Genomic DNA, 21,523 nt, shown 5'->3' with positions numbered 1-21,523 from the left:
ACTGAGGGTTTGAGACCCATTTGCTACCCTCACCTGGTTTAGCTGGCCAATCTAAGCAATTTCCCGGGGTGTGGCCACTGTTGCATGCAGACAGCTTGTAGGAGCTACAGGTGAGAGCTGAGTACAGGGTGGGGACCAAAGGTGGAGATACTAGCCCATTAGGAGCACAGTGTGTCCCCCACCAGAGGTACTACCCCTCTTGTTAACACTCCCCACACCTGTTCTTATTAATATTTACTGAAATATGAAATACACTGTAGGCACCTCCAGCAACAGAAGCAATCTTTTAGCTAGAGTCTACATTCCTAGGCCTCATGGAAATGGGCCAGATGGAGGTGCACAGGATGAGTTTAGTAGCTTATAATATTTTAAGATATTTGTATGTGATGCCACATAATTTGAACACAAAATTGACGAGAGCAACAAGGGAAGCCAACACAGTGCTCTCCAGATATTGTTGGACTACCAACTCCCTTCAGCCCGAACCAGCATAGCCAGTGGTTTTAGCTGATGGAAGATGTAGTCCCACAACATCTGGAGGGCTGCAGACCTTGATCCCTTGTATGCCAGGTCCTCTTTTTATTATAGCATTGTAACAGAAGTATCTGTAGAAAAAAAATACTATAAAAACCATAGGCCTTCTCAAGCTCCATAGTGTGGCCATTTTAGCATGGTTGTACAATGTACAATCATAGCAATGAGAGAGAAGTCACTAGCTCAACATTGTCCTTTTTTTTTAGTAATGTTTGTTAATTTCTGTGGTAATAACTCTTTCTTCTTTTAAAATCAGTCGTCAGTGAACTGGGATAAAAGAATAAGCATTGGTTCTTCGCTCCCCAGCAACCTTTCCAGTCCTGCCGATGATCTACCTCCAACTCGTATCAAGGAAAACCACATTTTGGAAGGGCTAAAGAAGTTACAGAAACGCAAAATATTACTTGAACCCCCTTCTTCTGTTATATCCAAATGGGGATACAAAGATTGCATGGACTCTAATGAAGGAATATACTCCCCTGGCACTAAGTGCAGCAGTCATAAAGAAGAGGTACATTGCACACCAGAGGAAATGGGGGCCATTTGCATTGATCACCAGAAAAACTTTGTGTATGATTCAGATTCACATGAGGATGCGGATGATGAGTCTTCATCTTTAGCATTGCTGTATGAAGTACCGAGCAAAGACTGTAGGCACTATTGTAATAAATTAACTCACAGCATTTCTGACAGCCTATTTGGTTGGGAGCCTGATAGAAAGCACTTGCCAGAAAGAGGTTCTTATTTTAATTCAAAAGAGAGACCTGAAAAACTGACTAGTTTTGTCAATGAATTTCAGTCAAAAGGAAAATCTTGCACAAATGTGAAGCTGCCTGTGTTGCAAATAGATAAAAGTCTTGCTAGCATAAGCTGGAGAGACCTTAATTTACACCTTTCAGATACTGATGACAATGAAATCCTGGACGAATTACATATAGAAAGCAGTGATGAAAAAAGCCCATCAGATTTGTCATTAACTCCTTTTGTTGACAAGCACACAGAGAATTCTGATGTGCGTGTAAAGAAGGAAAATTGCCAGCATGTATCTTCAGAAAAAGAAGCAAGTCAGGTACTCACTCACTCGGGCATTAGGCCAAAGGCATGTAATTTCATTAAGCAACAAAAAGTTATAAAGAAGACTTCTTCAGAAGAATGCATTACTGTTATATTTGATGCTGAAGATGGCAAACCTATTGAATTCAGTTCACATCAATCTGGAGTTGTCACTGTAACTAGAAATGAAATTTCAATCAACCACTCATGTACTGGGCTCAATGCAGAATACACTGAATGTTTACCTCAGGGAATAGTTAATTTCCAAAAAGCAATGGAAGCTAAGAACTACAGCATTTTGCAAGCACCTGATAATGAAATTGAGAGAAAGACTCTCCCAAATAACTTAGAGAATGAGCATGCAGTTGACCCTACTACATGCAACAGTCAGTCTCCTTTACTCCCCAAAAGACCCATGTTTCACAACATCCCACAGCAAAAGCTAATGAAGCCAGTTTGCAGTATTTCTTCCAAGCCTAGGTCTCCATCTTGTATGCAGGCAGGTAGTAACCAAAACCAAAAATTGACAAAAATTCCGAGCAGAGATAAGTTCTCGCCACAAAAAACAAATATCACAGTGAATGAATATTCCACTAGCACCTCATCACACTGTCCTATGACACTGGAGAAATCTGTAAAATGTTCAAGATTAAAAAAAGTGCAGAGTCCCACTAAGAATACTGATTCAAAAGTAGATTTGCTTATTTCAAGGGTGCACCCTCTGCAAAATTCTAAAATGCTTGACAGAACAGATTGGCCCAAGAATCAGGTCCCAGAATCAGCTTCATTGCCTCAACATCTTATAGAGTCAATTGACTGTGAAGAACCACCTACTAGAGATATCCATTGTGATTTGCCTGCTGTAGAAGCTAGATCTCCATCACCACCACCTCCTCCAGGCAGGTCAACGTCACTATTGATAAGACCAAACTATGAATATTCACCACCTGTACCCAATAAGCCAGGAGCAAGCATTCCCAGTGAGACAGTAAAAAGTCCAGTCATGTCACCACTGAAAACGGCCTCAATGTCCATTTTTCATAATGTGCATAGAATGCCAACTAACAAGCTCCCTTCAACACCTAAAGTCAAATTAAATCACTTCAATGAGAAAGGAGAGGTGTTTACACAAAGCAAATGCATATCAGAGCAACCCTCCACAATGTGCCAAGTCATTCCCAAAGTGTTTACAAAGAAAGTTCCTCCTAAAACCTCAAACCAATCAGTATCCTGCAATAATATAGAACGTAATTCCAAGGATGTGTCCCCAGACTGCACATCACAAGATACAGATCTAATGCAAAATGGACTACTGCCTAAGGACACTGAAGTACCTCGGAAAAATAAATTTCCAAACAGATTCTCCACATCACCAGATTGTCAGCCAGCAATGATTGGGAAACCTTTTCTGCCTCAGATTAATCACTCCCCATTATCACTGTTGTCTCAGGGAAGTGGTGCTGGAAATATACCAGAAAAGAGTCTGAAACCACATCTGCCTGTAGGACTTAAATTACTCATAAAATCTCCTCAGCTCCTAAGAAAGAGTTCCACTATACCAGTGAAGCAGGAAAAAGACAGTATGAATGCAGCCTCCAAAAGCTGTGTGAATTCATCCAAAAGGAGGCAGGGTGAATCTTTAGCTCAAACCACCATAGACGTAGCTGACACTGAATTAAGGAGTGCTGAGAATGGAATAAAAGAAAGTTTTGCTGGGGATCTTGGTATGAATCCAGCTTCCTCTGTTTCACCTGAGACTTGCTGCTTAATAGAACGAGGAGATGGGTTAGAAAACAGGTTAGTTAAGAGATCCATTTCTTCTAGTAGTAAGGCATACTTGAAGCCTGCTCTTGGTATGAATGGAGCAAAGGCCCGAAGTCAAAGTTTCAGTATTCACACAGGGGAAAAGTCACCTATACCTTCCACAGAAGGGTTAGGAAAAGTTCGGACCCAGATCATAACAAACACATCTGAAAGAGGGAATTCTTTAACGAGGCAGAACTCTGCTGTGGAAGGATTACAAATCAGAGCTGTTCCTGGTTCAGCAGTGATGTCAGATATGGTTTCAAACACGACAAAAGTTCCAGAAACTTCTTATTCTAGACAGGGTTCTTCTGCAAGCATGAGTAGTTCCAGCAGTCAAGTTGGTAGCCCAAGCAAACTACCATTCCATATGTCTCCAAAGGGGGATTTATTCTGCAGCATTTCAAAAACTGAGGACAACAAATCACCATCTCAGAGAGATGTCCAAAGTAAATCTTTCCATGATGAAAAGGCCAGCGAAATTTCAAAGCATCAACCAGTAAGCAAAAAAAGTGTTACACAAGCAGAAATGGCATTGGAGTCATCAACTAGTATTTCATCAGAACAAATTTTGCCACTTCAGAAAAATCTGGACAGCACACAATCTCCTCATAAACACGAAGCAGGCAAGGTAGCATTGCAAGAAGCCTGCATAAAGGCATCTGAAGCCTTGGAGAAGGTTTCAGCTTCATCTGTTTTACAGCCCACGATAGAAGAAAAAGTCATGTTGTGCATCCAGGAAAATATGCAGAAGGAACAAGGGCAGAGCAAATGCCCTACCACTGAGCCTAAACAAAAGAGTGGGGGGCCTTCTATTGCTAGCTGGTTTGGTTTTCGAAAGAGTAAGCTCCCAGCCTTGAGTGGTAGAAAAGCTGATGTTTCTAAAGTAAAAATAGAAAAGAAAGAGCCGAAGGGTTTAGCTTTTGGAAGCAAGCAAACAAAATCGGAAAAAAGAAAAGACAAAAAGAAGACTGAACAGCACTGTGAAGCAGAAAACGAGATAAATAATAAAACTCTGAATTGTGGTATTTTAGACAGTGTTCCAAAAGGGGAAAAAATGACAAAAGCCACACACAATAACCTCAGCCAAACTGGGTGCGAACAAAAGAACAGCTCTGCCACCACACACTCAGGAAAAGACAGCTTTATGAAAGAGCTTTTACACAGGTAAGGTTTTTGGAAATGTAGATTGAGATATAGATATTGTGAAGGCATGTAGATTTCATTTCATTCAAACTCCCATCTTAGTTTCTTTAGTAGGAAAGCACAAAGAACACACTTTACTATGCCACGATCAAGCATGCCCTCACAATATGTACAGTGTGGCTGTTTTCTCTTTCCAAACAGCATCCCTTTTCATCCCTTTTACTATGGCACATCACAAGCTGCTATATAAAATCCTGCTGACATTAAAAAGTAACTTGCAAGGAGCACCCAGTAGCTGGAAGCACCTTGCAATGAGCATGTAAGCTGTTCATCCCCAAAAAAACACAACCCCACAAACTTTCCACAAATTGACTCTCATTTATCTCTAGATTCCAGCTGTAGATGAGGAGCCCTGTAACACCCTATATGGCCTAGCATCTGCACAGCCTTCTCCATGTCTCGTCAATCCCAGGGATTTGACTGGTGATGACACAAGGGAGAGCTTTCTTTCTGGTAGCACTTGGGATATGAAGTTCCTTTCTTAGTGAGATTAGCTCAACTCCCACTTTAGCAGCATTTTTATACCACCTCAGTACTACCACCCAGCTCCACAGGATTTCAGCATACAAATGGTTTGTTTAATTTGTCTCTTTTCTCGTGGTTTCTTCTGTTATTTAGTCCACTTTGTTTATTATTATTTGCTTTTTAGTTATTCTGTCTGTCTGTTTTCCATTGCAGCTACTTGTGCTGACGCCCGTGAGGTAGAAAATTAGGATATAGAACATAAAATGAATAAATCATTTCAAGATTCTGGATAACTGGATACACCATACCTGTAAAATGATCATTCCTTTTGTGAAAAATCAGGCAATATTAGGATGTCAGAGAGTAAGATGTCAAGGAGCCTAGACTTTTCCGTGGCATACTATTTTTATAGCAAGAGAGCTTTTTAAAAGCATATGGCCATGCATTCAGAATTGAAACCCCTCTACTACCACCTGCCTCCTAGAATAGCATAGCCCAGTAAAAACTATACCACATGGCTGCTCCGATCATTTGTATCTGCTCTTTGTTAACCAGGTCAGTGGGCTCTGAAATTAAAGAATAGAAAGACTTATAAAAGCTAATACAAATATTAAGCCATAGAAGGTTATTTTTTTTTCCTAGGAAAAAACCCTGTAGGCATAGCAGTATGGGAGGAAATGCATTGCCTGGTTTTGTTTTGTTTTTAAGGTCTTCTAAAATTTGCTATTGTTAATTGTTAGTAAATACATACAGCAACCAACCAGAATTAAGCACATTAGGCCACCTTAGACCACAAAGACATTCGGCAATAATGGTTCAGTGTGTTTTCCAATTTGCCTCCCAGTCATAGAAAATTTAAAATAAATCATTATATGTTGAAAGACTAAATTGATATAGTACCTGAAATTGCAAGTGACAGATTTGATCAAGGCTAGTTAGAAACATTTATCACTCACAGGTCTACGGGGAGAAAGATGCAGGGAGGTTACGTTAAACATTAAAGGAATGGTGAAAGTAGAGTGATTGAAGAAGGGCAATGTAATTTATCAGAGGAATCACTTTCCACCTACAGAGTTGATAAGAAAGCAGCCCAGCCGACAGAAAGTGGATCACATAATGTTTCCTACAGGAGCGTGTCGAAGGGCGGCTCCCAGGGCTCTTCTCTTCCCAACAACTCTGTCGGCACTCAAGGAAACCAGAAGAAAACCAGCAAAACAAAGGCTGATATGGAAATACCAAATGATGCAGTGGTACGTAACAAGACCCTGCTGTCCTTAATTTTTATTTTTTCCCCATACTGTTACTGCTCCAACACAGGGTAGAAATATGCTTGTCATTGCTGGGGAACGATGGATTAATGTCAGCATCTGATGGCCTGATTAGGGAATCCGATTATACTAATGCCCATAGCTGTCATTTCATGGAAACATATTCAGCCTTTTTTATGGCAATTTGCACTTGGTTACCTGTACTTTCAAGCCCACTTCAAGGTCCTAGTTTTCACCTTTTCAGTTGTTCCATGGCTTGAGACTCGCATGTCCCCAGACATTCCTTCTGGATATATCAGCTACCCTGCTGGTTGTTCCCTGAAAACTAAGCCTTGCTTCATATCCTTCACTCTGTGATATAAGGCCTTCCATATCTAGAAGTAAGGTACTTTATAGTAGTGGCCTCCAGGACCTGGAGATGCCAGGGTTGGAACTAAGACCTGCCACTTGCAAAACAAGTACTCTGCCATTGATCTGTAGCCTTTCTTCTACCACCACACTGCCCCACACACCAGGACCCCATTCTGAATCAGGTCCCCAGCACTGGCAGTTTGTGTGGGGTGGGAAAACTTTGTGTTGGATGTCACATCTGGGTTAGCCCTGAGAACACCACTGGACAGTTGTTTCTTTTAAGCTTCTTCTGTTATTGCTCTGAAAAAAGGAAAAGGTGAGTGATTAACATCCCGTGCATGCTGCTGCGTTCTACGAGGAAGCTTGAATTGTGAAGTAATTACATATTTCTCAGGGATATATGCTAAAGGTAAAACACATTTTCAAAGCCCTTCATGATGGGAATTGAAAAATCTATTAGCTCAGTATTGATGTTTAGGGTGCTTAAGGTTAAAAGTATCAGTGGCTTGCTCTCAACATCAGGCAAATGTCTGCAAGCATTTGTGCTTCCATGTAAAGCAAGCTTTAACTAGAAGATATACAAGGTCATTTGTCAAAAACATCTCAGAACCTGCATTCTGAATTCATATGCTTTGGAAAACTTTTCCATCTCCCCTCCCCCTCTCCCCCCTTTCCCCTCTCCCCCTTTCTGTAGCATGTAGCTTCTATAGTATCATCTTTTCTTTGAAAATGTAGATGTCCCCTGCATTATAAAACCACAAATTATAAGCATATCTAAGTCTGCCCTTGTAATGTCACTGAAAGGAATGAGAGAGAATGAAAGTCTGGAAATGTGCAATATGCAGGAAATTCAATCCAACTGATCTAGAACTTTGATAGCAAAGCAGAGCCCCTTATCACAGCCACTCAATTTAACTATGCCCCATTTAATATGGTGCTGACAGCTTAGGGTATATCTTCACTGTACAGAAGTATTTTTTTTTAAGCATGCTGCTTTTACAATTTCTTTTTTAACTTCCTTATTATTGTCTAATGGCACAGTAATTTGCAGAAGTTTTTGTCTCATTTTGTGAAGTCTTTGCAAATGTAACAATAACAGCCATTTAGGACTTTAAGTATATCTTCAAGAAACACACTTCATTTTATCGGGCAAGTACAAAGATTGTTCTGAATCTACATAAATAATGAAGAAATGTTAATTTTTTTCTCTTTAACTTCTAAGGACAAATTAGTCACGCTGCAAAGGCATTACCTTTTCCTTCTCCAGACTGCACTTTGTTAAGCTGAAAATCAAAGTGTTATTAGGACATTGTTTTTGAAGATTGGATTATATTATATGCTACATCTTTGTGGGTTTTTCAATACTTGATTTTATTCTGTAAATGAAATAGCTTGCATTACCATGTTGAAGCCATTTGGGTTGAAAGAAAAATGAGTGCCTATAATCTGTGTTTTGGAATCTGTTGTGGTTTTTTTTAATAATGACAGAATTGTGGGGAATTTCAGTTTGTCCTCTAAACTTGGTACTACTCAATCTCATTTAAAATGCATATATTATTTCCTGGTCTTCATGTCCTTTTCTCCCTTTACTGGCTTCTCACTTTGAATCACGTTGCAGAGAATTCAGTAAAAAGAGATAGCTGTGATTGAAAACACTAGCATGTGGTAGCATTTCCCATTGTGCATTCTTTTTTTCCTAAAAAAGGAGGGGGGGACATGCCTTTTTGAGAAAAACAGCACAAACCTTTTCAAAAGCCCTGAGCAGAGATGATTTCTTTTTCTTTTTACACTGTAACAATACAAGGTACATTTAGAGATGAGGGTCAACCCAGTAACTAACACTTGCAAAAGTTGATAAAGAATGCATGCCTTAAATTTCATCTGAATGGAAAAATCAAATGTGCCTTTTACATTTAATGCTCCTCTAAAGTGGGTTTTCAAACGTGTATCTTTCATGTGCCATAGAATTAAGTCTTTTCTTTTTCAGCATGTTAATTAAAGGCTTAGGGTTCTATTATGCCATCACTTAAACACTTATCTCAGACTGTGGTTTCCTGGCGATTTTTATATACATTTTTAAGAAAAACATGTTCGATTAGCATCGTTGGAACAGATCGTTTGCGCAGGGTGTGCAAAACAAGGACTTTGCTGGAAATCTTGCTCATTTGCTTACATAAATAGCCCCATTTTGAACCTAACCCTTGAGTATTTTGTGAAAAACAGGAAAGATACTATGCTCCACCAAACTAAAGCCAATGTGGTTTTAGTTTTAATATGCATACCACGGCCAAGGTGGAAAAGCACCTTGGGAAGCCAGGTGTGTGAGAGTAGAATATCAGACTGCCATAATGAAAGCATTCTTGCTTGACTTAGAACTGAGCCACATTGTTGAAGCTAATATGGTACAATGGGAAGGGCACAATGGATTGCAGTGCTCATTCTTTCTTCACATATTTTTACCTTGGGTGTCAAACTTTTAAGTTGCCCATGCACCTTTAAACCACTGGTTGACAAAATAGTATCTAAGGCAGCAAACCAGTTATAGATGAAAGGTAGTGTTGGTAGCTGAGTGGAGAAATGGAGTGGAGAGTACTTAACCTTTTTTCTTAAAACAGCTTTTCAATTCAAAATCTGTTTCAGCCCAGGTGGTAGTGACAGCAGAGGTGGCAGTTCATTTTATTTATATAGATGTGGAAAAGATGCCAGAATTATGTGACTGCAGCACTGAATGAAGATACCATGTGACACATAAATTTTATTTCCTCAGTTCTTTAACATAAATTAATAAGATACAACATTTGAGGAGGAAGAAAAATACAGGATCATGAGAACTTAATGTATTTCTTTAATATTAAAATATATATATATTATTTTATCTTTTAGAGAAATTGTATCACGTTGTTGTTTAGTCGTTTAGTCACGTCTGACTTCGTGACCCCGTGGACCAGAGCACGCCAGGCATTCCTGTCTTCCACTGCCTCCCACAGTTTGGTCAAACTCATGTTCGTAGCTTCGCACAAAGACTTAATTTTTCTTGCCAGTTGCATCCTATTGTTCTTAGCAAAGCATCTAGAAACAATTTAAACGTCATTCATAATAGGACGCTGTGCAAGCTGTACTACGTGGGAGTTGCATTAAGGTGGATAGTAAAAGGTGATAGCAAAGATACTAAAAGTTAAACAGATTTGTTTTGAAATACACTGTTTTTGTTCTGTTAAAAGAGAGATATGTAAGCAGTTACAATTACTGTTCCCCCCTTTACAACACAGATCAAAGTGGTAACAGAAAACTTCCAAGAAGATGAAGAGAACGCCATCGCTGACTCAACTTGTCAAAGCCACTTAATAGGTAACATCAACAAAAAATTTAAAATGTTGTAATATGTGGCTTAGATTCTCTTAGTACATTATGTAGTCTATGCAATTGAACAGAGTTATGTACAATTAATCCCATTGAATCACACTAGACTAAAGGTAAAACTGGATGAGTTTCTTCTCTATATATTTTAGCAGGCAGCACTGGGGGATCAGGCCAAAGATCTTAGCCAGCCAGCCAGCAGCCTGTACTTGCAGTGGCCTACCAGATATCTGTGCGAATAGGAACAAGATACTTCTTCAATGGCTCAGTACAGAAATTAATGTAATCCTATATTGGGGATCGGAAATATGCCATGAGCACAAATATTCTACCTCTACAGGCTAGTTCCAACATGCCTTTCCTTGTTTGCCTAAGTGTAAACTGTGGTTGGGTCTCATCAGAAATGCCTTTAAACCATAGTCATCTACTTTTCTTCATACAAATCATATTTCTTTTCAGTGAGAGATTTATTACCTTAATGCAGGTAGCTTTACCATCTGTGGAAATGTTATGAACAGTCTTCTAAATAGCCATACTTCCTGGCTACAGTGCTATCCTTCATCCTGATTTTTAGTGCTATGTTATTTGTGCATCATTGTAGCAGTACTTTTTGAACATACCAGTTTACCAAGTTGGATGATACATGCCAGCGATGGGAACCTCCAGCTCATGTGGCTAATTAGTCTCTACAGGCCTTCTCATTTGTCCTATCAGTTTATTTTGGCCAGACCACAGCTACCTACCCTACACCTGACCTTGTATATAATGTGTGCTGGGGGACAGGTAAAGTCACAGCTGGGCCAAAAGGGGAAAGTGCAGGCACCGTCAAGCAGCTGAATGTCAGGGCTTCAAAGTGCAGCCCAGGGCTCTCTGCAAGCACTGAGGGTCAGTTGGTGGTCGGGGCTTGAAAAGAGTGCTACACAGCCGAAACACTGACAGTCATCTGGGATCAGGAACTGCCTAGTGCTGATGAGGGGACTGGAGAAAACAGCTTGTATTCAAAGCTCTTCTTCCAATGCTCTGAATGCAAGTTGCTTTCTGAAGGGCTTCAAAGGACCTCTCTGTAACCAAGGATCAGCTGTTTTGAAGGCATGTTCCCAGCACCGATCAGGTGACTGGCGGGTGAGTGTTCTTGTCGCCTATCAAATTGGGCGACAGAGGATAGCGGAGATAAAGATCTGGCCTGCCAGCCAGATCCAGTTCCCCACCCTGGTTATATGCACTCCAAGATGAATCCTCAGTAGAGGAAAGTTTCATGGGAATATAAATTAGGATGTTGAATAGTATTGTCAAATGTAAGAACATAAAATGACTGCATATACTATGCTGCTTATATATTTCTAATACTGTACTATTTACAGAACTATTTAGCATGATTGACATCAGAGAATAAATTATCATTATTATTTATTAAATTTGTATACTACCCTTCATCTGAAGATCACAGGGCAGTTCACAACATAAAAATAAAAGATGAGAACACAAAACACATAATAAAACGAAAGCAAACAACCCAAAACCATTAACTATTAAACCATTAAACACATCTAAAGGCTCATATAAGGTTAATCAGCCAAAGGCTTGGTTTTTGGCTGGTGTCTAAAGATAGGTAATGAAGATGCCAGGCAAGCCTCCCTGAGGAGAGCATTCCACAAATGGTGAGCCACTGCAGAAAAGGCCCATTCCCTTGTTGCCGCCCTCTGGACCTCTCACAGAGAAGACACATGAAGAAGGCCTCAGGTGATCAATGCAGGGTACAGGTTGGTTCATATGGGGAGAAGTGGTCCTTGAGGTGTTGTGGTCTTGAGCTGTACAAGGTTTTATAGGTCAAAACCAGCACCTTGAATTGGGCCTGGGGAAAAATTGGTTGTCAGTGCAGTCAAGCCAGGATTGGTATAATATGTTCAACTGTCCCGCCCTGATGAGCAACCTGCTGAATTCAGCACCAGCTGAAGTTTCCAAACCATCTTCAGAGGCAGCCCTACATGTTATCAAAGTGTTGCAGTTATCTAACCTAGAGGTTACCAGAGCATAGATAGAAGTTAGGTTATTCCTGCCCCAATAGGGGCATAGCTTGGCCACCATCTGAAGCTAATGGAAGGCACTCCATACCACTGAAGCCACTTGAGACTCAAGCATCAGCAAAGGATCCAGAAGTACTCCCAAGTTGTATACCTGCTCCTTTAGATGGAGTATGACCCCATCAAGAGCAGGCAACCTCCCAGCCATCTGTTCTAGGAAATCACCCACTAACAGTGCCTCTTCTTATCTGGATTGAGCTTCAGTCTGTTGGCTCTCATCCAGTCTGCTACTGAGGCAAGCACTTCCACTGCCTCACCTGTAGATTTAAAGAAGAAGTAGAATTATGTGTCACCAGCTTAATTTCTGACAGTGTACTCCAGACCTGCAGATAACCCCACTCAGTGGTTTCATAGAATCATAAAATCATAGAATTGTAGAGTTGGAAGGGATCCCAAAGGTAATGTAGTCCAACCCCCTGCAATGCAGGAATCTCAACTAAAGCATCCATGACAGATGGTCATCCAACCTCTGCTTAAAAACCTCCAATGAAGGAGAGTCCACAACCTCTCGAGGGAGACCATTCCACTGCCAATATTAAATAGCATGGGGGATAAAATTGAGCCCTGAGGAACTCCACATTAAAGGCTCCATGGAGCTGAAAAGCATTCCCCAAGCATCACCCTCTGAAAATGGCCATCCAAGTAGGACTGGAACCACCGCCAACTCAGACATGTTATCCAGAAGGATACAATGGTCAATAATATCAAAAGCTACTGAGGGGTTGAGGAAAATTAACAGGCACATTTCCCCTGTTTCTCCCACACTTAGGATTCCTCTGTAAGTCGCAAATACATTCATGTACCACACTTCACATTTTGGGAGGCTGAGTGTTGGCATAAATGTAAACCAAAATGTTTGTGTTGAGGATCTGTGTCTTGTGCTCGTTTTCTCCTGCTTATACTCCATATGAAAACATCTGTGCTGCCAGCTCACAGCAATCTCTCTCTCAGTGCCGGGCTCCAGCTGATATGACTTTGTGTGCTTTGTTTCAAACTTCCTCCCAATCACAGAAGGTGCTTCGAAACTATAATTTAAAGATTATTATGATAAATGGTTATGTACTCACATTTCAACGAGCCATTCTCTCTCTCTCTCTCTCCTCCCCACTGCCACCTAATTTTTCACTGTGGAAACTAACATTTTAACAAAGTGGAATGTGTGTGTATAGTGTGTGGGTAGGGGAAAACTATGCTAATGGCACTAAGCTCAGGATACACTGTGCAATCCCTGGACTGGTGCCTGGATGCAGTGGTGAACTGGATGAGGGTCAACAAATGGAGTTTGAATTCTGGGGAGAAAGATGCCTTTGGGGTGGGTGGTTCTGATGTCCAGGAAGTTGGTCAGTTGTCTGTTCAGAAGGTGGCACTCCCTCTGAAGGAGCAAGTACAGAGACCAGGTTCAAGGCCCATGTGCTAATCCATAAATCACAACTTGGGCTCAAAGTACCTTAAGGACTATCTTGGTTCCTTATGTTCCTCTTCAGTTGCTGAGATCCTCTGATCTCAGCAACACTCATGAGTTTTGATTCACCTTCACTAAAGACAGAGCATTTAGTGCAGCAGGTCCTGCCCCTACCAGTAGAGGTTCTTCAGAAACCCTCCCTCCCTCCAAACGTCTTTTGAGAACATATTTGTTTACAACATGCTTGTTCTTTTTCTTTTACTCAATGTGTATTTATTGGTGTTTATTATTGGTGTTTTAATGGATCTTTTGTTGATTTTATCCTTGTACTCTACCCAGCTGTATTTTTATGAAAGTGGGACTTACAGATTCTTAAATAAATTAATAAGCTAATAATTTTAATGAAAGCGATTCAGTTGTTAACAATTGTCAGTGTAAGATCCTCAAGTGGGTATCTGGTCTATAAAGTTAGATAATATGCAAGTTAAATAATATCCAGTGGACTACAAGTATGGTATTATATGGCACAATGGTATTTTATCACAGTGAAGTACTCCTAGTTCTTGTCATGCATGTTCCAGTTGCTTTATATTCCGTTCAAAAGTGCTCTTAGCAAGCCAATAGATTTAAATAAGTTAATAGTTTCCTAGATGAGTCTTCTTTTAAAAGACCCTGAGAAGACAATGTAATACATATCAATAAACATATAAGATATTATCTCAGGCACTGCACTTTCACAAGATACTTTTACGGCTGGGGAAACCTTGACTTACAGAAAAGCCATCATGCAACACAGCTGAAGTTATTCATCTAGAAATTGCAGAACATAATTCTTAACTCTTAACTTCCCATCTGTGTGCTGTACCATCTCTCTGTCTCTCATCATATTCAGTGTTCAGCTTGGCTATTGGGTCCATTCATGCACACAGTATATATGTATAGTCAGAAATCTTATAAAATCTGGTATATATACTAAGATGCTACAAGTAATTATCTCAGTTGCATTTTTCTTTTGCTGAGTTGCAGAAGCAAGGATATCAGGGAACCTCTTTGGCTGCTTCTTCCCCATCCTCTGTGTACCTACCTGTCTTACAAAAATGTTTATAGCATAATCCAGGGGTGGTGGCAGCTGTTACCCATTGAGGCTGGTGAGGCAGGGAGAAAGTTAGCTATTGGTAGGGGGAGTCAGGGATAACAACAGCCAGAGCTAAAGTAGGAGGAACACTGCAAGACTGCAATCCTGTACACAGTAACACAATCACGTGAGAATAAGTCCCACTGAACTTAATATATTTAAATATATATATAATTTAATACTTAAGACGGTTTACTAAGTGGTTTACAAAATAAGAAATATTTGGAAGAATTTAGTGTCTCACTAAGACAGATGTTCCATCAGTGCAAGCATTTCAGCTTGCCAGAAGGAATGACCCCCCCTACTACCCCATGTGATAATTTGAAGGTTCCTCTGACCCCCCCCTCCCAACCCAATGGGGGCTACAGGAAGAAGAGAGGTGAGAAAGCCTTGTGGAAGTCTTTGTGCAGACATTGTGCACTCATTAGATGAATCCCACCCAAGATCGTGCTCTAAGCTCTCTATGCAAATCCCACGCCTACTGCAACTTGTTATGTCTTGCTGCATCTTTAGGCAGCTAAAGTCATGGTATTTACACCAATTCCATGTGTTTCGAGTCTTCACTCTTCGGGTGCACAGAAAAATACAGTTCTTTGTGCTAGAATTTTACACTAAGGTGAAGATTTTATTTTATAGTCTTGAATCCAGGCACTCCAGTCCATTAAAGTTCTTGATAATCATCTAGCTTATAGCCAAGCACTTTCTTATAACATCATTTTTCGCTTTCCAAGAACAACTCTGCAAAAGGTTCTGCAGTTTAATTTAAAAGCAATCTGATCAGAAAAGAAAGGTCTCTCTTTTTGTATACCTTTGTTATTGTAGGTATCCTTATTTAGTGAAAATGTTGAGCTGAATTCAATGGATCTTGAAATGTTCTTGAAATTGAGGGTTGTTGGTATTGTATAGTGGTGAGGCTATTTTTCAATCCCCATCTTTGGGCTTCTTATAAAGAAAGGGAGACAACTGATGAAAAAATAAATTTCAATGAGAGACTGGAATTGTCTTGATAAGAGAGTTTTTATGTATTATTTGATAGAATGCTTGGTAAAGATAATGGCTATAAACAGTAGAGTTAGAATGAAGTTTCAGCATTTAAAGTACTTTGGTTATGGCAACAAAATCTGTATAAAGCATTTTCGTTCACTAGTTCTAATGCTGATTAATTCAGCATTACACTCATTCAGTTCTCTATAGCTTTCTCATTTAAACAGAAACATTAAATGGGCAATGATTGTATATTAAATTAATGTAACAGTCTTCCTTCAGTCCTTATCTGCCCACCCAGGTGTTTATTAAGTAATAAAGACATTGGTGAATTTAAGTTTTAATGATATAATCCTACCTTCACAAATACAAGTGAAGGCTTATTTCTTATGAGACCACACTTACGACAGTGTCAATATTTTTCTCTAATAAGTATCTGTCTATTCAGCATAACCTAATAAGTACCCAACCTAGAAGTTTGATTAAGTTACAAGTCATAGTACTAGACAGGTACAAAATCAATGAAAAACCAGAGGAATCAAAGCTGTCTAAAATGCCAGTTGTAGCTCATTTGCTTACAATTTTTGAATGACAGAACTACAACAAATTTTGGAGAATGGAATACACCTCTCCTTGTTTTCAGCCTCTCCATTTCATTTCTCCACAGTTTTCTGCCCTACTACCATTAAAACAAGAAGTCAATATCACATGCATTCTGCGCATGTCCAGTCCTCATTAGGCTGGTAGGGGGATTTTATTAATGGAATCCTTTTAAAAAAACCAGTAAGCCTTGGGTTTTCAGTCTAGCTACAGCCCCCCCCCCCCAAGGGAAGGTTATGAGCCAAGAAAATAATAGTAGGATGCAGGAGGAATATCAGAGGAAGAAGGGGGTACAGCTAGGTTGGAGGCTGAGCAATCAAGTTTTAAGTGAGACTGAGGCAGCTGACCCCTTCATGGATCACTGCCTTGCCGTGGCGAAGGGGCTTGAATAACTCAGAGAAGCTATGAGCTATGCCGTGCAGGGCCACCCAAGATGGACAGGTCATAGTGGAGAGTTTTGACCAAACGTGATCCACCTGGAGGAGGAACCGGCAAGCCACTCCAGTATCCCTGCCAAGAAAACTCCATGGACAAAGACAACAGGCATATAAAAGATATGACGCTGGAAGATGAGCCCCTCAGGTCGGAAGGCGTCCAACATGCTACTGGGGAAGAGCGGAGGGCAAGTACAAGTAGATCCAGAGCTGATGAAGCGGCTGGGCCAAAGCCGAAAGGACGCTCAGTTGCGGATATGCCTGGAAGCGAAAGGAAAGTCCAATGCTGTAAAGAAAAATATTGCATAGGAACCTGGAATGTAAGAACCATGAACCTGGGTAAGTTGGAGGTGGTCAAAAATGAGATGGCAAGAATAAATATTGACATCCTGGGCATCAGTGAACTAAAATGGACGGGAATGGGTGAATTCAGTTCGGATGACCATCATATCTACTACTGTGGGCAAGAAACCCGTAAAAGAAATGGAGTGGCCCTCATAGTCAACAAAAGAGTGGCGAAAGCTGTACTGGGATGCAATCTCAAAAATGATAGAATGATCTCGATACGAATCCAAGGCAGACCTTTTAACATCACAGTAATCCAAGTTTATGCACCAACTACTTGTGCTGAAGAAACTGAAATTGACCAATTCTATGAAGACTTACAAGACCTTATAGAAGTGACACCAAAGAAGGATGTTCTTCTCATTATAGGGGATTGGAATGCTAAAGTAGGGAGTCAAGAGATAAAAGGAACAACTGGCAAGTTTGGCCTTGGAGATCAAAACGAAGCAGGGCAAAGGCTAATAGAGTTCTGTCAAGAGAACTTCTGCTTCATTGACTATGCAAAAGCCTTTGACTGTGTCGACCACGGCAAACTATGGCAAGTTCTTAAAGAAATGGGAGTGCCAGATCACCTCATCTGTCTCCTGAGAAATCTCTATGTGGGACAAGAAGCTACAGTTAGAACTGGATATGGAACAACTGATTGGTTCAAAATTGGGAAAGGAGTACGACAAGGCTGTATTTTGTCTCCCTGCTTATTTAACTTATATGCAGAATTCATCATGCGAAAGGCTGGGCTGGATGAATCCCTAGCCGGAATTAAGATTGCCGGAAGAAATATCAACAACCTCAGATATGCAGATGACACAACCTTGATGGCAGAAACTGAGGAGGAATTAAAGAACCTTTTAATGAGGGTGAAAGAGGAGAGCGCAAAATATGGTCTGAAGCTCAACATCAAAAAAACGAAGATCATGGCCACTGGTCCCATCACCTCCTGGCAAATAGAAGGGGAAGAAATGGAGGTAGTGAGAGATTTTACTTTCTTGGGCTCAATGATCACTGCAGATGGTGACAGCAGCCACGAAATTAAAAGACGCCTGCTTCTTGGGAGAAGGGCAATGACAGGCCTAGACAGCATCTTGAGAAGTAGAGACATCACCTTGCCAACAAAGGTTCGTATAGTTAAAGCTATGGTTTTCCCAGTAGTGATGTATGGAAGTGAGAGCTGGACCATAAAGAAGGCTGATCGCCGAAGAATTGATGCTTTTGAATTATGGTGCTGGAGGAGACTCTTGAGAGTCCCATGGACTGCAAGAAGATCAAACCTCTCCATACTGAAGGAAATCAACCCTGAGTGCTCACTGGAAGGACAGATTGTGAAGCTGAGGCTCCAATACTTTGGCCACCTCATGAGAAGAGAAGACTCCCTGGAGAAGACCCTGATGTTGGGAAAGATGGAGGGCACAAGGAGAAGGGGACGGCAGAGGACGAGATGGTTGGATAGTGTTTTCGAGGTTACCAGCATGAGTTTGACCAAACTGCGGAAGGCAGTGGAGGAGAGAGGTGCCTGGCGTTCTCTGGTCCATGGGGTCACGAAGAGTCGGACACGACTAAACGACTAAACAACAACAACGAGGCAGCTGAGGAAGAGGAGGAGACTGAGGCTGTGGCAGATTCCCAGCCACCTGCCAGTTCTACTTTTTCCTTCCCCCATCCTCCTCTGTACCCAAGAACGAGAAGGGTGTTACATGTAGCAGAACAAAAGGCACAGAGAGCCCCTCCTTGAAGGAGTTTGCGACTGTTGGGTAGGCAGCCAGCTGGGGAGGAGCCTTAGGAGGAAGTGGAAGGCTTAGATCCTCAGTTCTGTCAATGGTCTCAATAGGCTAGTTCTGCCTGTGGAGTTCTCTGTTGGGTTTTGTTTCTCTGAATAAAGAATCAACCTTACTGCTCATCCCTGAGTTTCTGCGCTGAACTGCAGCTGAACCATCCCTGACATCTGGTAAGGGTGAGCGAAGCCAGAAAAACCACCTGCGGGTCCCTCCCAATAGTAGTTTTAGGCACCATGAGTTTTGTCAGGACTGGGGAGGGGAGAAAAATGCCAGCTGTGGATCACTGCCTTCCTCCGTTTCTTTTGTGATTGCCTTCTGTTCTGTAGTCACTATGAACCAAGAAGTGGGAGGCCTTTGCTGTGGATGCTTAAGGACAATTCTTCATACCATTCAGGGTGAGAGCCTGGGTGGATTGGAGAGTGGGGCTGAGGGTGTAAGGTGGTAAGTTGCTCAAAAGCCATATAGTGGGCCCCTCTGTGTGTGTGAGAGAGGGAGTTGCCATAGATGAAAAATGGGCTGGGAACTGTTACTATAAGACCATTGGTTGTTTGAATGCCCTGTGCTCGTATTTGTTAGGTATTTGGCTAAATTGGAAATGATAGCTTTTGTGCTCATTGTTGTTTTTCTTGTTTGCCTTAGGGTAGAATTGCTAATTTGTTCACTGGACCTGTTCATATGATTTTGGTATACTGTTTTTGCTCCGTTTATCTCTATTACTTTTGTGCCCTGCTCTGGGATTGAAAATATTCAATGAAAAGTGGGCTACAAGCACTGTAATTTAATAGATAAATGGATTCACTCTTAGTTTACATAAATGGGGTCTGCATCAAAATGTTAAGAGTGTAGAATGTTCCTTTGCCTGCCAGCCAGATATGCCTTCTTCCATTCCCGACCACCCAGGTTTTCTGAGTTCCTCACCCACTCCCAATAGTCAGCCACATCCTGTGGCCACCCCCCAACTGTGTTTAAAGATGTGTGTTTAAAGGTTTTTCTGTTTCTGAAAACCTTGGAGTTCTGCCAGACCAGTTCTCACACATGAATGGTACTGTTTTGGCTACATAGGAACTTGCACTCATAGAACTGAGTTCACTATACTTTATGCCTTAGCTAGGTAACCTTTAGGATCATTTCTGGACAGTAGCATTTATACCTGGTACAACTGTTACCACCCTAATCCTCTCCATTCTGCTGGATGCTTTAAGGGTGTAGCACCACCTGGAAGCGACATCTTTGTAGGTGGAGGCTGGGCTACTAGAAACCCAGCATGGACTTAAGCTGTAAAGAGGCCGCAAGGACTTGACAGCCTTATGTGACACTACACTCTGTGAGCCTACAGACAAACTGATGGCCACAACACAAGATTCCAAACCTTACACAGTAGCTTCCAGACCTCCAGGAGCAGCAAGAACAACAAGCCTAAAGCCCAGAGTGGTAGATAGTGTGCATGTCTTGCAACCCAAGACATTCCTGAACCTACTCAGAAAGTGTAATTCATGAGACCATAATTTTTTTATGAAACCTAAATTCTGCTGGAATCAGTGAGGCAAGCTAGTTGCAACTGCAGTCCCATTGATTCCAATACAACTGAGATGCAGCCGACTCTATTTGGATGGTGGTGGTGATGATGGTGATAATTTCAATTATTCACATTTCCTAATCCTTACATAGTAGATCATAGTTCTACCCACTGCATATTAGGTCATTAGCTTTACAGATCTTAGAAATGATACGGAGTTCATACATGACCACAGGTTTAAGTACCTACCTCCCAACTTTAGCCATCCACTATGCTATACCAGCTTTTAAATGAAACCTGAGACCCAAGTATAGTCATATTTTGCTACTGTGTCAAATGGCTCTCCAGTTAGTAGTATTTATATGTATGATGATACTTGTTAACTGTATTACAACAACTATTCTTTGTTGTTACTTTACTATTTGGACCAGGTATGGGGAAACGTGCTACCACCACCCCTGCCAGATGTTGTTGGACCTGAACTCTCATCGGCTCCCAGCCAGCATGGCCAATACTTAGGAGTATCAGTTCCTGGTTTAGACTCTTTGTTTTAGGTTTCACACTATCCTCTTAAAAAATATAGCCAGATGCATTGCATGGAAGGAAAGAATATGATTAATGGGGTCTATGCATTAAGTCTGGCACGTGTCATACTGTAATGTCTCTATTAAGCTTGACATATTTGAGTAAATAATGTTCGCCTTAGAAAGAACTGAAAAACCAGAGTCAGATTAGGTGAGTGCTTTAATGAATTATTGAGATAGAGCAGAATCGTGCAACAAACTAAATGGGATTGAATGACAAAGTACAAATAGATCACACTTGCAAGGTTTGCTTTTAGAACCGAAAGGCATTGATTTGGCAAGGGAGAGAAAACGGAAAAAATAATAATTCCAAAATTTCCTCCCATGTGAAACAAAGAGCTACGTGCAGTAGATGTATTTCTACTTCCCGCCCCCGCCCCAAAGTAGTCTTTCATCATGAAACCTCACAGTGCTTGAGAATGCAACTTATCAATGTCAGTCTTAATTTCTTCCATCAACCCTTTTGGTAGAAATTGAGAAGAATCATTTAGCAATCATCTTATCACTGTTGTAGTGTTTGAACCATTCATTTTACACATGATCAGATAAAGGAATGATATTTGCTTTATCTCCTCATTTGCCATCCAAAGAAATCTATAGAACCCCTAGATGTCTTTGCAGGCATATAGTAGG

At 40.9% G+C, this 21,523-nt stretch overlaps 1 protein-coding gene across 13 annotated transcripts in view; it reads left to right on the top strand.

Moving 5' to 3' along the window:
• Positions 1-21,523, top strand: part of NCKAP5 (NCK associated protein 5) — a 610,895-nt gene that overhangs the window by 522,806 nt on the left and 66,566 nt on the right. For all 13 annotated transcript variants that reach the window (XM_083703012.1, XM_083703010.1, XM_083703011.1 and 10 more), the window contains 3 exons: positions 791-4,557; positions 6,134-6,311; positions 9,950-10,028. In XM_083703012.1, the coding sequence (XP_083559138.1) occupies positions 791-4,557; positions 6,134-6,311; positions 9,950-10,028 (4,024 nt within the window). The remainder of the gene's footprint in view (positions 1-790; positions 4,558-6,133; positions 6,312-9,949; positions 10,029-21,523) is intronic.

The sequence above is a fragment of the Podarcis gaigeae genome (genome assembly GCF_964106915.1).
Source record: "Podarcis gaigeae genome assembly, chromosome: 1".
NCBI classification, from domain to species: domain Eukaryota; kingdom Metazoa; phylum Chordata; class Lepidosauria; order Squamata; family Lacertidae; genus Podarcis; species Podarcis gaigeae.
This window is presented reverse-complemented; position numbering and strand designations above follow the sequence as displayed.